The following is a 15926-nucleotide window of genomic DNA, read 5'->3' on the forward strand; positions in this document are numbered from 1 at the left end:
AACTCTTTAAGCAATTTAATAGAATATCAATTTCTGTGTGAAGGTAAATATTTATTTTTGTAATAACAAAATGAGTTGTGGGCCTCCTTAATGGCTCAGGGGTTAATATCAATGCTATCAAGCTACTGCCAGCCACTGCAGCATGAGTTCGATTCCGGCCAGGGAACTATCCCCATGGCACAGTAGACCTCTCTTTAACTCGCCCACTGCTCTCCTCAACAGTGCATTTCAGTCAGTCTGCTTGTTCTACTCCCCATTCTGTCTCTGGTAAATCCTCTCACTCCCTCCCACCGGCCCGCCTCTGGCCTACACCCTAGTTCTTGTAGGCACAAATAAAAATAAATCTTTAAAAAAAAAAAAACCTGGGCCTCCCCGGTGGCACAGCAGTTGAGCGCTGGGTTGCGAAGATGCCCGCAGCCTCCGCAGCGCCGGTTCGATCGCCGGCTGCTCCCCAGCCACCGGAGGAGGGTCCCACATGGCATGTAGACCTCTCCTGCCTCCCGCTGCTCCCCTCAGCAGTGTACTTCGGTCCTTCTGCCTGCTCTGCTCCCCGCTCTGGCTCTGGTGAATTCTCTCACCCTCCTGCGCTTCTGACTGTACCCAGTGCTTGTATAAATAAATAAATAAATCTTTAAAAAAAAAAAAAAGAACTAAAAAAGTAACATTTCACTTTCTTTAAAAAACAAAACAAAAACCTGAGTTGTATGAATGCTGAGATCTTAGATATCAGTACTGTGTCAGATGTATATACAAATATTTTCTCCCATTCTGTAGTGTCTTTTTGTTTTAGTGACAGTTTCTTACAATGTGCACTTTTTAGTTTGATGTCCCAGTTGTTGATACTCTTGTTTCTCTTGCTGTTGGAAATGAATCTACAAAGGCATGGTAGCCTACGTCGTCTTCTATATATTGTGTGGCTTCAAGCCTTACATCTAAGTTCCTTATTAATCCTTCCAGAACAGAGCAGGGAACCTCTTCTGATACCATCTTCTCCTAGATCCGACAACTTATTTTTTAAAATGAACAAAATATTTTAACATACTTTACCAAAGATATACAGATGACTAATCAACACATGGAAAGATGTTCAACATTACTGGTTATTAGGGAAATGCAAATTAACACCCCACTGAGATAGCAATACAAGTTTATTAGAATGGCTAATATTAAAAAGGTGCTGACCATGCTATTCCACACCATTGCCTATGGAGGTGGCAGCCACCACCTAGATCATGGCTGCCCTCAGACCCTTTGTGAAGCTCAAGATCTTCAAGAAGGCCAAGTTCATCTAGCACTAGTGAGACTGACATGACAAATTTAAGGATAACTGGTGGAAACCCAGAGGTATTGATAACAGGATGCTCAGAAGATACAGAGGGCCAGGTCTTGACACCCAACACTAGTTATGGAAACAGCAAAAAAACAAGCACGGGTTGTGCAGTGGCTTCCAATGTTCTGGTCTACAATGTGAAGGAGCTCAAAGAGCTGCTGGCATGCAGGTTTTACTGTGCTGAAATTGTTCACATCTCCTCCAGGAACTGCAAAGCCATTATGGAAGGAGCAGCCTTGCTGGCCATCAGTCACCAATCCCAATGCCAGGTAAAGAAAAACAAATAGATGGCTTGTGCACATTGTTGTATGTTAATAAGACCATAAAACAGAAAGATTAAAAGGTCTGACCATACCACATGTTGGCCAGGATGTGCAGAAACTGTAATTCTCATAAACAGCTGGTGGAAACAAAGTAGGACAGCCACTTTGGAAAACAGTTTAGCAGTTTCTTAAAAAGCTAAATATTCACCTTCCATATGATCAAGCCATTGTATTCATATCAACCCTAGGTATTTCCCCAAGGGAAAATGATATATTTGTCTTATCAAAGACTTGTCCAGTGTTTACAGGCAGCTTTGTGATAGTCCAAAACTAGAAACAACCCAAATATCTTTCAACAGGTAAGTATATATGAACTATATTACACTCATATAATGGAGTAACTATTACTCAGCAATAAAATAAATGAACTATTGATATGTGCATCATAAGTGAATCTCAAAATCATTATGCTGAAAGAACTCGACCGAATCTCTGCACAGCCTCACTCCCTGGGTAAGTGGTTGACATGGGTTTACAAAGAAAAGATGAACTGTATTTTTTTCTTAGCATATTAAGGAATAAAAAAAGTACATACTGCATTCTGTATGATTCAATTTATATAAAACCCTAGAAAGTACAAAATTATACTAACAAAATAGAGATCAATGGTTGGGAAGCAGGTGGGGGGCATGGCAGAAAGGAATGCCAAGAAGGATGAGGAAATTTTGGGGGATGATGGCTCTGTTTCTATGTTCCTATCTTGATGGTTTTATGGATGTATTCAAATTATCAAAATGTGTATTTTAAATACGCAGCTCATTGTACGTTACATTATTGTATACTGTATATTATATACTGTATACTATATTGTATACTGTATCCAGTTATTGTATACTGCAATAAAGCTGTTCTTTGGAAACAAATTGTTGGGTTATACCACCAGACTGTCCTATTTTTAAAATATTTACCCATTTCACTAAGTTAAAATGTATCACCTATTGAAGTGTAAAAATTTATTCACTAAATGGCAAGTATGACAACTCCAAAATGTAAAGTTACCGTTTTTCAAAAGTATCTCAACCTAGAGACAACTTACATAACAATGTATTCATATACCTGTTGAACTGGAAAAACATGAAGGAGAACAAATATGAAGAATCCACTAAGGTTAGCTTTCTAATGGCTAAGCAGAAATGGTATTATGATGGCAAAGAGAATAGAGAAGTGAAAATAAACAGAACTCAATCTAGTGGTAACACTAGTAAAACAATGAGATTTATTATTATTAGACAATTAACTTGGAGAAAGGTGTAGTATAGCAAGTAAAAGGTAGTAGAAAAAGGCCTGTGTTCAAAAGTCCAGAAGTAATCCTGGAGAATAGGATACAACAGAATTCTACCATCTTTTTTGTTCAACATTTGTGCATCATGATAGGCAATGCCATAACTGCAAAAAAAAAAAAAAAAAAAGTCACAAACCTATTTTGTTAACCAACACTTAACTTAAAACTTGTTTATCTAAAATTTGAGTAATTGTGGGAAACATTTAGGAGTCATCACACTGTATCTTGCATGAAATTGCTCCATCCATTTCAAACAAACAGGGAAGGGTAATTGGGGAAAAAAATTTAGGAGCTCTACTTTATTAACAAATATAAATTTTTATTGATAATAAAAATAAATTCATATTCAAACAAGTTGCAGATGGCATATAAACACTGGCTATATGAGACATCAGATTATTTAGGATAATTTACTCGTTATGAGTTAATTTATTTTGCTATTTAAATGATATTTATCCATAGTAGAGAAGCTACTTGTCTTCTTCAACGATCTGTTTATAGAGGACTAATATTAGAAAGTTAGTACTTTTTTCCCCCAAGTTATGTTAAAAGGAGAAACTTTGGGTATATAAAAATAAATGATGTTATGAGCATGAAAACAAAAGGTTCATTTTAATGGGTACCTCTTAAATGTACTAAAATATTTTATAGCATACTGTGAAGGCTATTACTCAGTAACTTCAAAAAGGAATAGCCAATATGTTTTCTTATTAGCAAGTAAGTTAAAAACCCAAACAATCATATCTCATACTTACTTTTAAAAGGAGGAAGAAATAACACTTAAAGATTTAAGGTTTAAAAAAGTAGCAAATAGGGCCTCCCTGGTGGTGCAAGGGGTTAAGCACCGCACTATGAAACAATCCCCAGCCTCTGCAGCACCAGTTTGATCCCTGGCCAGCCAGGGAGCAACCTACATGGCACAGCAGACCTCTCCTGTCTCGCCCGCTGTTCCCTCAGCAGTGTATTTCAGTCAGTCTGCCTGTTCTGTTCCCCACTCTGTCTCTAGTGAATCCTCTCACACCCCTACATCTCCAGCCTACACCCCAGCTCTTGTATACATAAATAAATCTTAAAAAGAAAAAAGTAGCAAATAAATGATAATTCAACAATACTTTTGATTATTAACCTTGGATTCTACCACCCAAGGTTATCAGAACATTTTTATCAGAACATTTCATACAATCAGTACATAAAGCATGTAAAATCACTTAATTGATGTTATTAAACTGAATTATTCACCTGTTCATATTGAAGTGCACAGAAAAAGGTCTTCATTAGAATTTTCTTTTAAAAGGCAGGAAGTAAAGGAAATCCAATAACGTACAAGTTTCATGTACTATTCATTTTCTTTCAAGTATTCTAGTTCTACTCAGAAATAACACAAGGTATCCAAGAGTTTAAAATACAAGACCTTTAATTCAGTTTTTGATAATGACCATAAATGCCTTCACAAAACCTCTTTTTCACTCATAAGAGAAGGCACCAGGCATTACATAACACCCTGAAAGCAGTGATTCCTTCTGATGCTGGTGGAGATAAACATTAAATGGCAGGTTTTAGATCTTAATGTCTCCTAAAGAAAGGGGACAACTCTGAAAATCACACAAAAAAATAAGTTACCAGTCAGTATTTCTCAGGTTCCCAATGTAATTTTAAGTTATTTTTATAAGTACATAATTTGAAATTAATAAACTGATTAAGTATGATGGGGTTTTCAACATGTGTTGGGTTTCAGTTAAAAACAGTACATATGAAGGAATTATTAAGCTAACTGGTATCCTTTGCTACTCTTTAGTTGTGCAAAATAAAATTGAAATGATATATCCTGTAGTGGTATAATTTAAAATATCCTTGATATGACACATAACTTTCAAATTCAGGTCACAAACTGCATATAAATTGTTAAGATTATTAAAATACACCTTTTTGAAAAATAATAAGATGACCATTTATACCTAAATAAGGTTCCCCAGAAAGATAAGAAATACTTTAGCATATAAAAGTAGGTTCCCCTTTTCCATAAGGACAACTGTTGTTCACAAAATAACTCATATGATCCAAGGCAAATGATTTCTTTCAAATGCCATATTCTATGACTGAGGTATGCTTCAAGAGACGATATCCTTGAGGAAAGGGCACATTTGGGTATAAGACCACAAGTTACGAACACAAGGAGCCTTTTTTGGGTCAGGAGTGTTCTAAAGAGTTGTATTAACAGAAAACAAGAGATAGCTTCTGAAGCCATTTCTTTTACACATACATATAGCTAAATTTCATTATTTACTTGAGATTTACTCAAGATACAGCTATTTACATATGTGCTATGTCATGTGAGCCTATTTTAAATAGTGGCTTCTGCAGGATACTCCTATTCAAACACAAGCCAAAGAACTTTACCAAACCACAATCTTCTATTTTTGGCAAAGTAGTCTAGTTTAAAAAAAAAAAGAAAAAGATAAAAACAACAAAAAACTAGCTGAAATAGTGATTCAGGCAAAAGCTCCCATGTCAAACAATAGGAAAGTGTTCTGGGAAAAATTAATTTGGAGGGAAAAAAACTTACCAAGCAAATAATGTTAGAAATCATTCTACAAGCACTAAATGACTATCACATAAAAGGCTTATGAATGCCTTTCAAATAAAAATATTTGGTTTAAAAATTGTTGACTATGAGATTTATAATTAGAATTTCTTTGAAAAGTGTCCAACCTAATTAACTTATCCAATTAAGTAAAGGGTAAGAAGAAATAAATTCCTTCATAATTAATACTTGAGGCCTTCTTACCTTTGGAGAAATTGGTAAGATTAAATTTGAAAATGATACAGAAAATAATGAAATGAACCAGTAATGATAATTGGGGGAAAAAAGCTCCAAGCTCCTACTAATAAACTGGTAAGAGACAAAAACATATTTTTAAGTAATGATACTCAAAAGAATGCCTTATAAAATTACATATCATAATCAAGGAAAAGCTTCAAGACTAGCAGCTGGGTTTCGTGAAATACTAAGGACAACGGAAGGCACTACAAAAGCATTAATTACTTATAACTACAATTCAGTCTTTTCCTTCTTCTTAAGAAGATAGCCAGTGAGAATGTTACTTTTATATCCCCCTGAGTTTTAACATGATTGGGCAAAGCAGCACCAATTTAAAAAAATATCTGCAATGCCAGCACTGCAGTTTGGAATCACTTACACTGATGGCCCACAGGTCTCTCATAAGAGCACTTTAGAACATGATTAAAAATATACAAATGCCTTTTGGAGTTTCAGTATTAAAGTGGAACCACCACAGATACACATTTTTAAAAATAATGCACTAAAAAGGTCTGTATATACAGTAGAGTCAGTCTTTCCACCCTGTATCTAGCTTTCACAGCTATTTTCCACTCCAAGAGATCTCTTTTGTGCGCTTGGTTGAAATGTCAGTATGCTTCATGATGCACAATCCTCTTTGGCTGGAAAATTCTGGCAATGTCATGTCATGCCCGTTTTGAGCAGTATGCCTTGGAGGTCCTCTGGCAATGCTAAGATAATTGCATCTATGTGCGTCCGTAACTTTTCCACAGTCTCAGGTTTCACAGGTAAATGCTCTCGATCAGCCTGCAACTACATAAAGAATATTTGGAAGTATTTAAATTATCCTGAATCTGTATTAATATATATATTCTCTAAATACATAGTTTTAATAGTCTAACGATTTAGATCAGAAATTACAGAAACTGTAAAAAAGCAGAGAACATTCCATCTAAACAACACTCGGCTAAACTTAATAAAAGACTTCTATGTATATTAACAGGTAGCACCTGCACATACTATGCAGTGTTAAAATATAAGTAACAATGTTTGTCTTGTTTTGTGGTGCTCATTAGACTCCATGTAAATAATTTTTAAATAATATGGCATCATTATGATCTGCTTGCTCTACCATCCAGTTGACCAATGTCAAGTCTTCTCACTTAAAAAGTTAAGTCTGTAATATACCATTGTCATCTCAAATGAGAGGAAGATATTTTCACAGAAAAGTCAATTTAATCTTTCTTTGACTACATACCAGCTTATTTTTTAACTTCAATACAAGGTCTACTGTTTCTACTTCTGTGTGATTCTGTGTCCAGAGAAGTAAGTCCTGGAAAAATTAATAAATCCCAAATCAGCAAATACTCAGAATAATATTCAAACAGAATTATATCAATAGGGGAGGCTACTGGGGGAAAAAAAGAGTAGGAAAGAAAAGGAAAATAGGGTATTTAGCCCAAATATAGTATTACAATGCAAGAATAATTCTGTACATAATATTTTAAGAATGTTAATTAGATAATTTTCAACATAAGCCAGAATGACTATCTAATATTTGAAAGTAAAACATTCCTTTTTGAGGTGATTTTTTTTTTTAAAGATTTATTTAGTTATACAAGAGCTGAGGTGCAGGCCAGATATGCGGGAGGGTGAGAGGATTCACCAGAGACAGAGCGGGGAACAGAACGGGCAGACTGACGATATACACTGCTGAGGGGAGCAGTGGGCGAGAGAGGAGAGGTCTGCCCCGCCATGTGGATTTTCTCCCCTGGCTGGCCAGGACTGAACCCGCACTGCAGAAGCTGCAGACAGCTTCACAGTGCAGCAGTAAACCACCTACGCCACCAGGGAGGCCCAGAGGTGATCTTTTTAGATTAATCAAGAAAACAAGACTGTAAATCCAAAGTCCAATACTAATTCTCATCCCCACCAAGTAGTGACTACTTTAAAAGGAATGTTAGCTAACAAATCAAGATAGCTAGGAACATGAATATATTACTGGACATCAACTTTGCATCTTCATAGAAGTTCTTTTTGGGTTTATTTGAAGTTGCCTTCATTGTATGCCTTCTCTCAAAATCACAATCATTGGGAGTTTATGACTAGAAATTTATCACTGAATTTTATGGGGATTACACCTGAGAGGAGAATGAACAATGACATAAAAAATATATAAATTAAAAAAAAAAAAGTTACCACTTTGCTAGTTCACTTTGCACACTTTGCACAAGCTAATGCATATGAAAATGATACTATCCTTAATATTTTCACAAGTAGCTTAATTTAAAATAGTCTGGTGATAAATTACGGGATATAAAAAAAGTCAGTCCAAATAAAGAAAAAAATGTTAGTATGGGTGGAAAAGATAAAGGTTGCTAGAAAAGATATGAAGTTAGATTACTTGATTTTGAATCCTAACTCCATACAGTAGTATGCTTGTAAATATTTAACAACTAGTTCTCCAAAGTCTCTGGTTTGTAGCACTTGCCAATTTCTATGGTATAATACTCTTACAGTAGCTAATTTCAAAATACCAACCTGAGATCACCAAGATGCATATAGTAAGTTCTTGTGACCCTGTACAAGTGGGATCTAGCACACTGTCAGCTCCCTTACATAGCAATGACATGATCTGAAACAAATCACTTAACTTAGAAGCCTCAGGTAGCCCATAATGCAGGTCATAATATGCCTATTTCAATGAACTGTTGTAAAGATCAAACTCCATTATCATTATAGAGCACCTACACACAGTTCTTGCATAGCACATGATTAGAAAAGTTAGCTACTATTTATTAAGTAGTGTATATGGGTAAAATTTGCCAGAGTCTAAGGATTTTATCATTAATTTTAACAGTGGTTAATCATCATACAAACATGCTATTTTCTAACCTCTTCACAAAGAGCTTCTAGATGAAGAGCCTCCAATTTCTGGGTCATTTCCTTCCGCCGGGTCTTAAACCAACCATCGAAATTTGGTGATTTTAGAAAATGCCTATAAAAATAAATTTTGAAAAAGCAAAGTTTCATTACAACTTACTTCCTTTCCACCATACCTTTCCAATTATAGCCCAGAGAAGCAAGTAAAACAATGGTATTTTTTAAAGAATATAAGCTTAAAAAAAAAAAATATAGGCTTAAGTCCAGTGTTTTGCTTTGTTTTGTTTTTAGATCAAACTCTATAGATGGTGAAAGAGAGAAAACAAAGACTAACCGATAAAGTCCAATCCAATCGCCTTTTATCCTAGAAGTCAGCTGAGGTCCTGTTTTTTCAAGTGTTTTCATAAATTCTTCTGGAAGAAACTGTCTTAATTGGGGTGGACTCTAGAAAACAGCACATACTGTACTTCAAAATTAGAAATGGATATATGCACAGAAGTTAATTACCATTAGAAAAATTCAAATGGGAATTTACTTGAATGTATATATACCTTCCATGGAGAAATACTTTTCTGCAAAGGCATCAAGCTTGCCACATATCTTTCCTAAAACCAAGAAAAAAGTCAATCAAAGTTAGGTGTCCTTACCAGAGTCAATAATGAAAAATGTTTAACGGGCCTACTTAATAGAAATGGGTTTACATATTTTTCATCATATATTCTTTCAATGGATATCATGAACACCATCAATTCCCACAATAAATACTGCTAAATTTAGATTGAAGTCATATTTTCAATAAAAATTTAACTAAATCTCAGATAATTTAAGGGACTACATGTATTTAATGATGATTAACCTTACTGAGTAACTATGTGCCAGAAACTAAACTCAACATTTCACATACATGGACTCTTTTAATCTGTGTAACTCTTCTATGTGGCAGATAGTTGAGACTTCAAACAATGGCTAAGTAACCTGCCCAAAGTCAAACAGTTTGAACCTGAATTCGGTACTAGTTGACTTCAAGCTTAAGTGTTCTTAAGCACTATGGTTAAGTTCATTTACTTTTAAAAATGGGTTTAAATGGAACACAATTAACTGATATCCAATAGGTTAAGAAAAAATATTTTCTTTTTTTTTAAATAAAATAGCAAACACCTCCAGACTAGGAACACATCACCATAATGCCTGATATTGTGAGGCACCTTTTAGTAATTTAATAGGATATGTGACCGAATTTCATAGGGTAACCATATCATGCAGTCATTTATTCCATAAATATTTATTAAGTGCTACCAAATAGCAGACTGAGGAAAAGACAAGAAGACAGGTAAGTCCCCATCATCACGGAGCCCTATCTTGTGGCTATTAAATCAAATTGTGCATGGGAAAATATTATCAAAGAAAGCTCCAGGATAACCTCTTGGTTTTTTTTAAAGATTTATTTTATGCATATAAAAGCTGGGGTGTAGGGCAGAGGTGCAAGGGGGTTGGGTGTGAGAGGATTCACCAGAGACAGAATGGGGAGCAAAACAGGCAGACTGACTGAAATACACTGCTAAGGGGAGCAGCAGGCGAGACAGGAGAGGTCTGCTGCGCCATGTGAGTTAGCTCCCTGGCTGGAGATCAAACTCATGCTGCAGTGGCTATGAAATTGCTGAGACTTAAACCCTTGCACCACAGGGAGGTTCAGGATAACCTTTTTGTAAGGTGAAAATTTCAATGACTATGTATTTCACAACAATAATCTCATTTAAGATCCACAAGAACCCTAAAAGGTATTTAGGAAAAGTGAAACTAGCCACATTTAACAGATAAAAAGGTTGAGGGTTGGATAGGAAGTCACTTATCAAAGATACACAGCTAATAAAAGAACAAAATGTCCAGGTCTCATGAAAAGGGTTATTTTATTTTTTTTAAGATTTATTTATTTTATGCATACAAGAACAGGGGTACAGGCCAGAGGTATAGGAGGTGAGAGAATTCACCAGAGACAGAGTGGAGAACAGAAAAGGCGGACTGACTGACACTGCTAGGGGAACAGCGGGCGCGACAGGAGAGGTCTGCTGCGCCATGTGAGTTAGCTCCCTGGCTGGGGATCGAACTCATGCTACAGTGGCTGCAGAGAGCTTCACAGTGCTGAGACTTACCCCCTTGCACCACCAGGGAGGCCCAAAAAGGGTTATTTTAAATCACTAAAAAGATGGGCAGGCAAAACTCAAAACTTAAGGTTTTAGATGGAAAAAACATCATATACACTTCAACAAATCATTAAATTAAGCAAATGTGTATGCTGACTTACCAATGGAATGATGAAGCTTTGTGTCAGTTCCAAAAAATAGCGTCGAAGAATAACACTTTGAGCCTCAGAAGGACGTTTCTGTTGTACACCCTTAAAAGAGGAAACAATGAAAACCTATATCCTAGGATCAAGGATTATAAAACAATGGATAATTATAAAAGTGCCACTGATATGTAGATATATACTTTTACTTGATATTAAAAAACCCAAGCACTTTTCATCTTGAAGAACTTTAATCTGAAGTTCACTGTGTAATATCCTATAAAGAAAATCCCTAGAGGAAAACATAAGACATTCATCCCATACTTGAAATATCAGTTCACAATAAAGGATATCTTTATTTCATGCTTCAGTATTCATACTGTTTACATTTTCTAATAAATACTAACCCAGAACCTTTTTCACTATAACTCCCAATCTTCTAGACTGCAAAGTCTGGAGCTGTAGCCATGTAATTCAAGTCCATAGTTGTTGCTACTTTCATATTCTGTTTTTTATGAAGCTCTAGCTCAAATGCAAGATCTCATTTCACATTATTTTACATAAAGCACATATTGTCTGACTGGATAGTGCATACCTGAACAAGGAAATTAAGTAATATGAGCAAGCAATTACCTTCTGTAACTGTTTTATGATTTCTTCATCTCTATTTAGATATGGCTTATAAGAAGTGTAAACTCCTAAGAAGAAGAAAAAAAATAAGGTAAACAGTAAGACCCAAGTACACATATAAGTATAGATTTAAAAAATAATAAAAGTCAATACCAGGTTTAGAATCCAGAGTCTTCAGGTTCTTTAATTTTTTCACTTTAACTTGCTTAGGAATTTCACCTGAAGGAAATATGATAAAAATTAGTCTAAAATTATTGAATTTCCACATACCACAAAAATAGAATAGTCTAAGATTCATGAGCTACTGGCTATTGATCATTAGCTAAACTATTTCTTAACATCAATTAATATTTATTAATGTATTCCTGGTACTTAAAGGGATCACTAGATTACTACAGCACTGAAGAAATAATTTGTGCCTCTTAATTAGATACAATATGGTAATGCTCATCACTTCAATAAAAATAGTTTGCATAAATTACATAAAATGAATATTTGATTTTTCATTAATACCTACCATTAATTAAAATTTTCCCTTTTTGTCACTCAACTTATAATTCAAAATCTTTGTGCCATGTATACGAAATGAAATTTTATGTGGCAAATATGAACAAAACATCTTAAGTAAATGGAATTGAAAGCAACTCTTAAGTTGGTATGCAGATGTAATATTCAAAGGTTTTTTGACATCTCCCCAGATTCTGCTTTTGACTGTAGAAACTTACACTGCCACCAGGTGGTGACAGTGTAAGCCAGAACCACAGCAAACTACACTGGACATGGCCTCCAAACAGGGTCACTGTGAATAACTTACATAGCATATACAATGGCCCTGGTCTTGAGGACAACAGAAGTTACAACCCAGCAACCCTTCTATTTGGAAGAAATATGTCCCAAGAGAAACACTTAGAAGTGTTGTAAGTACACTAACTTAACAGACTTTCTCCATTGTCCTCCTCTCTGCGTAAGAGAACCTAAGACCTGAAAGACAACCTAGAGATTATCTAATTCAAGTCTCTAAATTTACAAAGGGCCTCCCCGAAAGTACCTTTGTTTAAATCATATAGATCAAGCTGCTAACTGCAGTTGTCATAGGAGTGTAATTGTAGAACAGCATTTTCACTTGTAATCTTATTCTGTTAAAAAAATTTAAGAGCATGTACTATGGTAAAACTTTTTTATAAACTTTTTTACTTTGAAATAAATTCAATCTTACAGAAAAGTTGCAGAATAATGTAGTCTATACTCCAATTTTATCAAGTGCCCTAATAATAACTTTAAGTAGATACTTGTTAAGGAAGTCAGTAATACAAATACACATTTATTTTTTTCATTGATTTATAAATATTAGCAAATGTGAGATACTGGTAATAAAAGAAATAATTACTGATACCAAGAAGTTCCCAATCTGGGAACTTAACCCTTGTGGAATAGAGGTTAAGTCTCAGCACTATCATAGTGATGGCCTGAGTTCGATCCGGGCCAGGGAGCTAACCTACATATGGCACAGCAGATCTCTTCTGTCTCATCCACTGCTCCCCTTAGAGTATTTCAGTAAATCTGCCTATTCTGCTCACCACTCTGTCTCTGGTGAGTCTTCTCACACCCTTACAACTCTGGCCTATACCCCAGTTTTCTATGCAAAAATAAATCTTAAAAAAAAAAAAAGTTCCCAATCTAATGGTAAAATAAGGCAAATAGCAATACAAGAGGATATATGTTGGAAGAGATTTATAAACAAAATACTACAGAGCTATAGAAGAGTATCCCAAAGAGGAGTGAAAAAAGCACTGAGGATTCCAAAAGGAGATGATAGTTAAACAGTCTTGTACGAGGAATAAAAAGTTGTTGAGAGGAAAAAAAAAACCTTTAAAGTAAACAGCTAAATCTGTAAGTATGAAAATGCATGTTGCTTAAGGAGGTCAGATAATGGGCACCGTTAACTCAGTATTTACTCTGTGCCAGGTTCTGGTCTAACAGTACTGCAAGAATTATCACACTTAAACTTCACAATAGAAGTACCTTTTATCACCCATTTCATAGATGAAAAAACTGAGGCATGGACAAAACTGACATTCACTTGGAATGCAGCAGAGGCCATTCATCCACTCTGAATGGTCAACGCCCCACTCAAACAGGTTATTAGGTCTATCATAACTTGGCACAGAGATAGCTTTTCCAAGTATAAAATGTTTGAGTCAGGATAAGAAGGAAAACAGTCCAACTCCAAAGCAACCACTTTTAACCACAACACTATAAAGGCAGGAATGAAACTACAGAGTTAATCAAGGGTCAGATCAACGAGAACTATTAAGGCGTCTGACATAAGGTAATTGAAAGACTGAAAGCATGGGCACAGAAAGTAGTGAATGAGCAAAGTAAGATTACAGGAGCAAACCTGCATTTAACAGACTCATTGCCACCAGGTGGTGAAAGTATATGCCACAGCCACAGATAGGTCTGAGCTACAGATCAACAGGGTTTCTGAGCAGAGCTGCTATGTTTCACAAAGGAGTTTCAAGTGAAAGAGAAGAGAAGATAAAATATATGCACTGCAGAGTACTGCTCCAGGCTAAAACAACCTAAAACAAGGCGTGTACAGCTGGCAAAGAAAAGAGAGTTCTGAAGCTCCAGAGACAAATAAAACCAAAAGGCTTTTGGGACAGAGAGAACAGAAGTCCAGAAACACTCAAATTTCTGAAATGTTTTTGATTCACTAGTCCTCAATTTAGTCTATTCCCATCTACTAATTCTAATGAGAATATCTCTCATCTTGAGGCTTATGCTGTCATTTTGCTTGCTAGAGTTCAAAGTAGTTTTTCATTGTAAGATTTATAAAGGGCCTCCCTGGTGGTGCACAGGATAAAGTCTCAGCACTATAAAGCTATCCGCAGCTACTGTAGCACAAGTTCGATCCCCAGCCAGGGAGCTGACCCACATGGCATAGCAGACATCTCCTGTCTCGCCCACTTCTCCCTTCAGTAGTGTATTTCAGTGCTCCCCACTATGTCTCTGGTGAATCCTCTCACGCCTGCAACTTTGGACTACACCTCAGTTCTTGTATGCATAAATAAATAAATAAATAAATAAATAAAATTTTTAAAAATGAAGAAAAAAATTTAATAGCTGCCAGGAGGAAGGAACTATATGGCTCTTCTTCAAGGAAAGCACAATCTTTAACCAATTCTGTGATCAACCAGTGCCACAGAAAGGTATAGTACTTGTTTGTTTTTTTAAAGATTTATTTATTTATACATACAAGTACTGGGGTACAGGCAAGAGTTGTGGGGGGTGAGAGAATTCACCAGAGACAGAGTGGGGCACAGAACAGGGAGATGTGCTGAAATACACTGCTAAGGGGAGCAGTGGGCAAGACAGGAGAGGTCTACTGCACCATGTGGGTCACCTTCCTGGCCGGGGATTGAACTGGTGCTGCCAGTGGCTGTGGGTAGCTCCATAATGCTGCATCTTAACCCCTTGTACCACCAGGGAGGCCCCAGTATAGTACTTGTTTTAAGACACAGTCAAGAATTTTGTAGCAAGTTGAATAATCTAAGCTTTTGTAAGGTTTTCCTAAAAAGTGCTAGAAATCTCTAATTGCACTTACACACATACAAAAGTAGCTCAAATTTTTGAGGTTTCGCTGTAATTCATTTAATGTCTATAACACTGTGAGTGGATTTTTGGGTAGAAGGATGTGATGGGTTACACATAATAAAGCCAGTATATTTTAATGAGAAGTTTATACTCTTCTCCAAGGGTCCTTATTCAGGTTGTCTCAAAGAAGGTTGTAATGAACATAATTAAAAAGAAACCAAGAGATGAAGGCAAAGGGGAAAAAATAAATCTGTTCAGCCACATTACACACTTAAAATAGAACATTGAGTTTATACTTTACCTGCAGGTTTAAGGTCTCCTATTCGAATAATGTGTGGCCAGTGCTGAAGTGTTTTAGCAAAAAAGGGATTGGTTACTCCTAAAATGACTGAGGGCCTACATAAAAACAAAACAAAAACAGTGAGAAAAAGATGAATGTTCCATCAGTAAAGACTAGCTTATAATTTCTTTTGAGTGAACAATAAATAAGATTATCTTTCCTTTACTCGATATATTCCATGTCAACTACATACCAGCCATCATGTTTAGCACTAGGCATATAAAGATGAAAAGACATGACCCCTCTAAAAGTACACAAGAAAAAGGGTATGCATATCCAATTACGATGCCAAAAATTAAAGACAATGGAAGTAGTATAAATGTACAACATTACAAAGAAGAAACTATCAGGGGACTGGAACAGCCTCACCAAAGTGGACATCTGCACAAAGATATAAAAGATTAGTAGTTCTTTGTCAAGTAGGTAAGGGAGGTAAAGGTGATATAGGAGAATGAATAGT

At 35.8% G+C, this 15926-nt stretch overlaps 1 protein-coding gene and 1 pseudogene across 3 annotated transcripts in view; one reads left to right on the top strand and one right to left on the bottom strand.

The window, feature by feature from the left end:
* The first annotated feature begins 766 nt into the window (after positions 1-766).
* LOC119252987 (60S ribosomal protein L32-like) lies at positions 767-1603 on the top strand (annotated as a pseudogene).
* A 1657-nt stretch (positions 1604-3260) lies between these two features.
* DENND6A (DENN domain containing 6A) overlaps positions 3261-15926 on the bottom strand; it is a 41614-nt gene continuing 28948 nt past the window's right edge. For all 3 annotated transcript variants that reach the window (XM_054694865.1, XM_037491450.2, XM_054694866.1), the window contains 9 exons: positions 15428-15522; positions 11683-11748; positions 11533-11597; positions 10918-11007; positions 9167-9220; positions 8950-9059; positions 8628-8730; positions 6991-7065; positions 3261-6545 (listed from right to left, as the gene is read on the bottom strand). In XM_054694865.1, the coding sequence (XP_054550840.1) occupies positions 6414-6545; positions 6991-7065; positions 8628-8730; positions 8950-9059; positions 9167-9220; positions 10918-11007; positions 11533-11597; positions 11683-11748; positions 15428-15522 (790 nt within the window). In that variant the 3' untranslated portion in view covers positions 3261-6413. The remainder of the gene's footprint in view (positions 6546-6990; positions 7066-8627; positions 8731-8949; positions 9060-9166; positions 9221-10917; positions 11008-11532; positions 11598-11682; positions 11749-15427; positions 15523-15926) is intronic.

Source organism: Talpa occidentalis, unplaced genomic scaffold, assembly GCF_014898055.3.
Source record: "Talpa occidentalis isolate TD23 unplaced genomic scaffold, MPIMG_talOcc4v2.1 talOcc4.10, whole genome shotgun sequence".
Classification (NCBI taxonomy): Eukaryota; Metazoa; Chordata; class Mammalia; order Eulipotyphla; family Talpidae; genus Talpa; species Talpa occidentalis.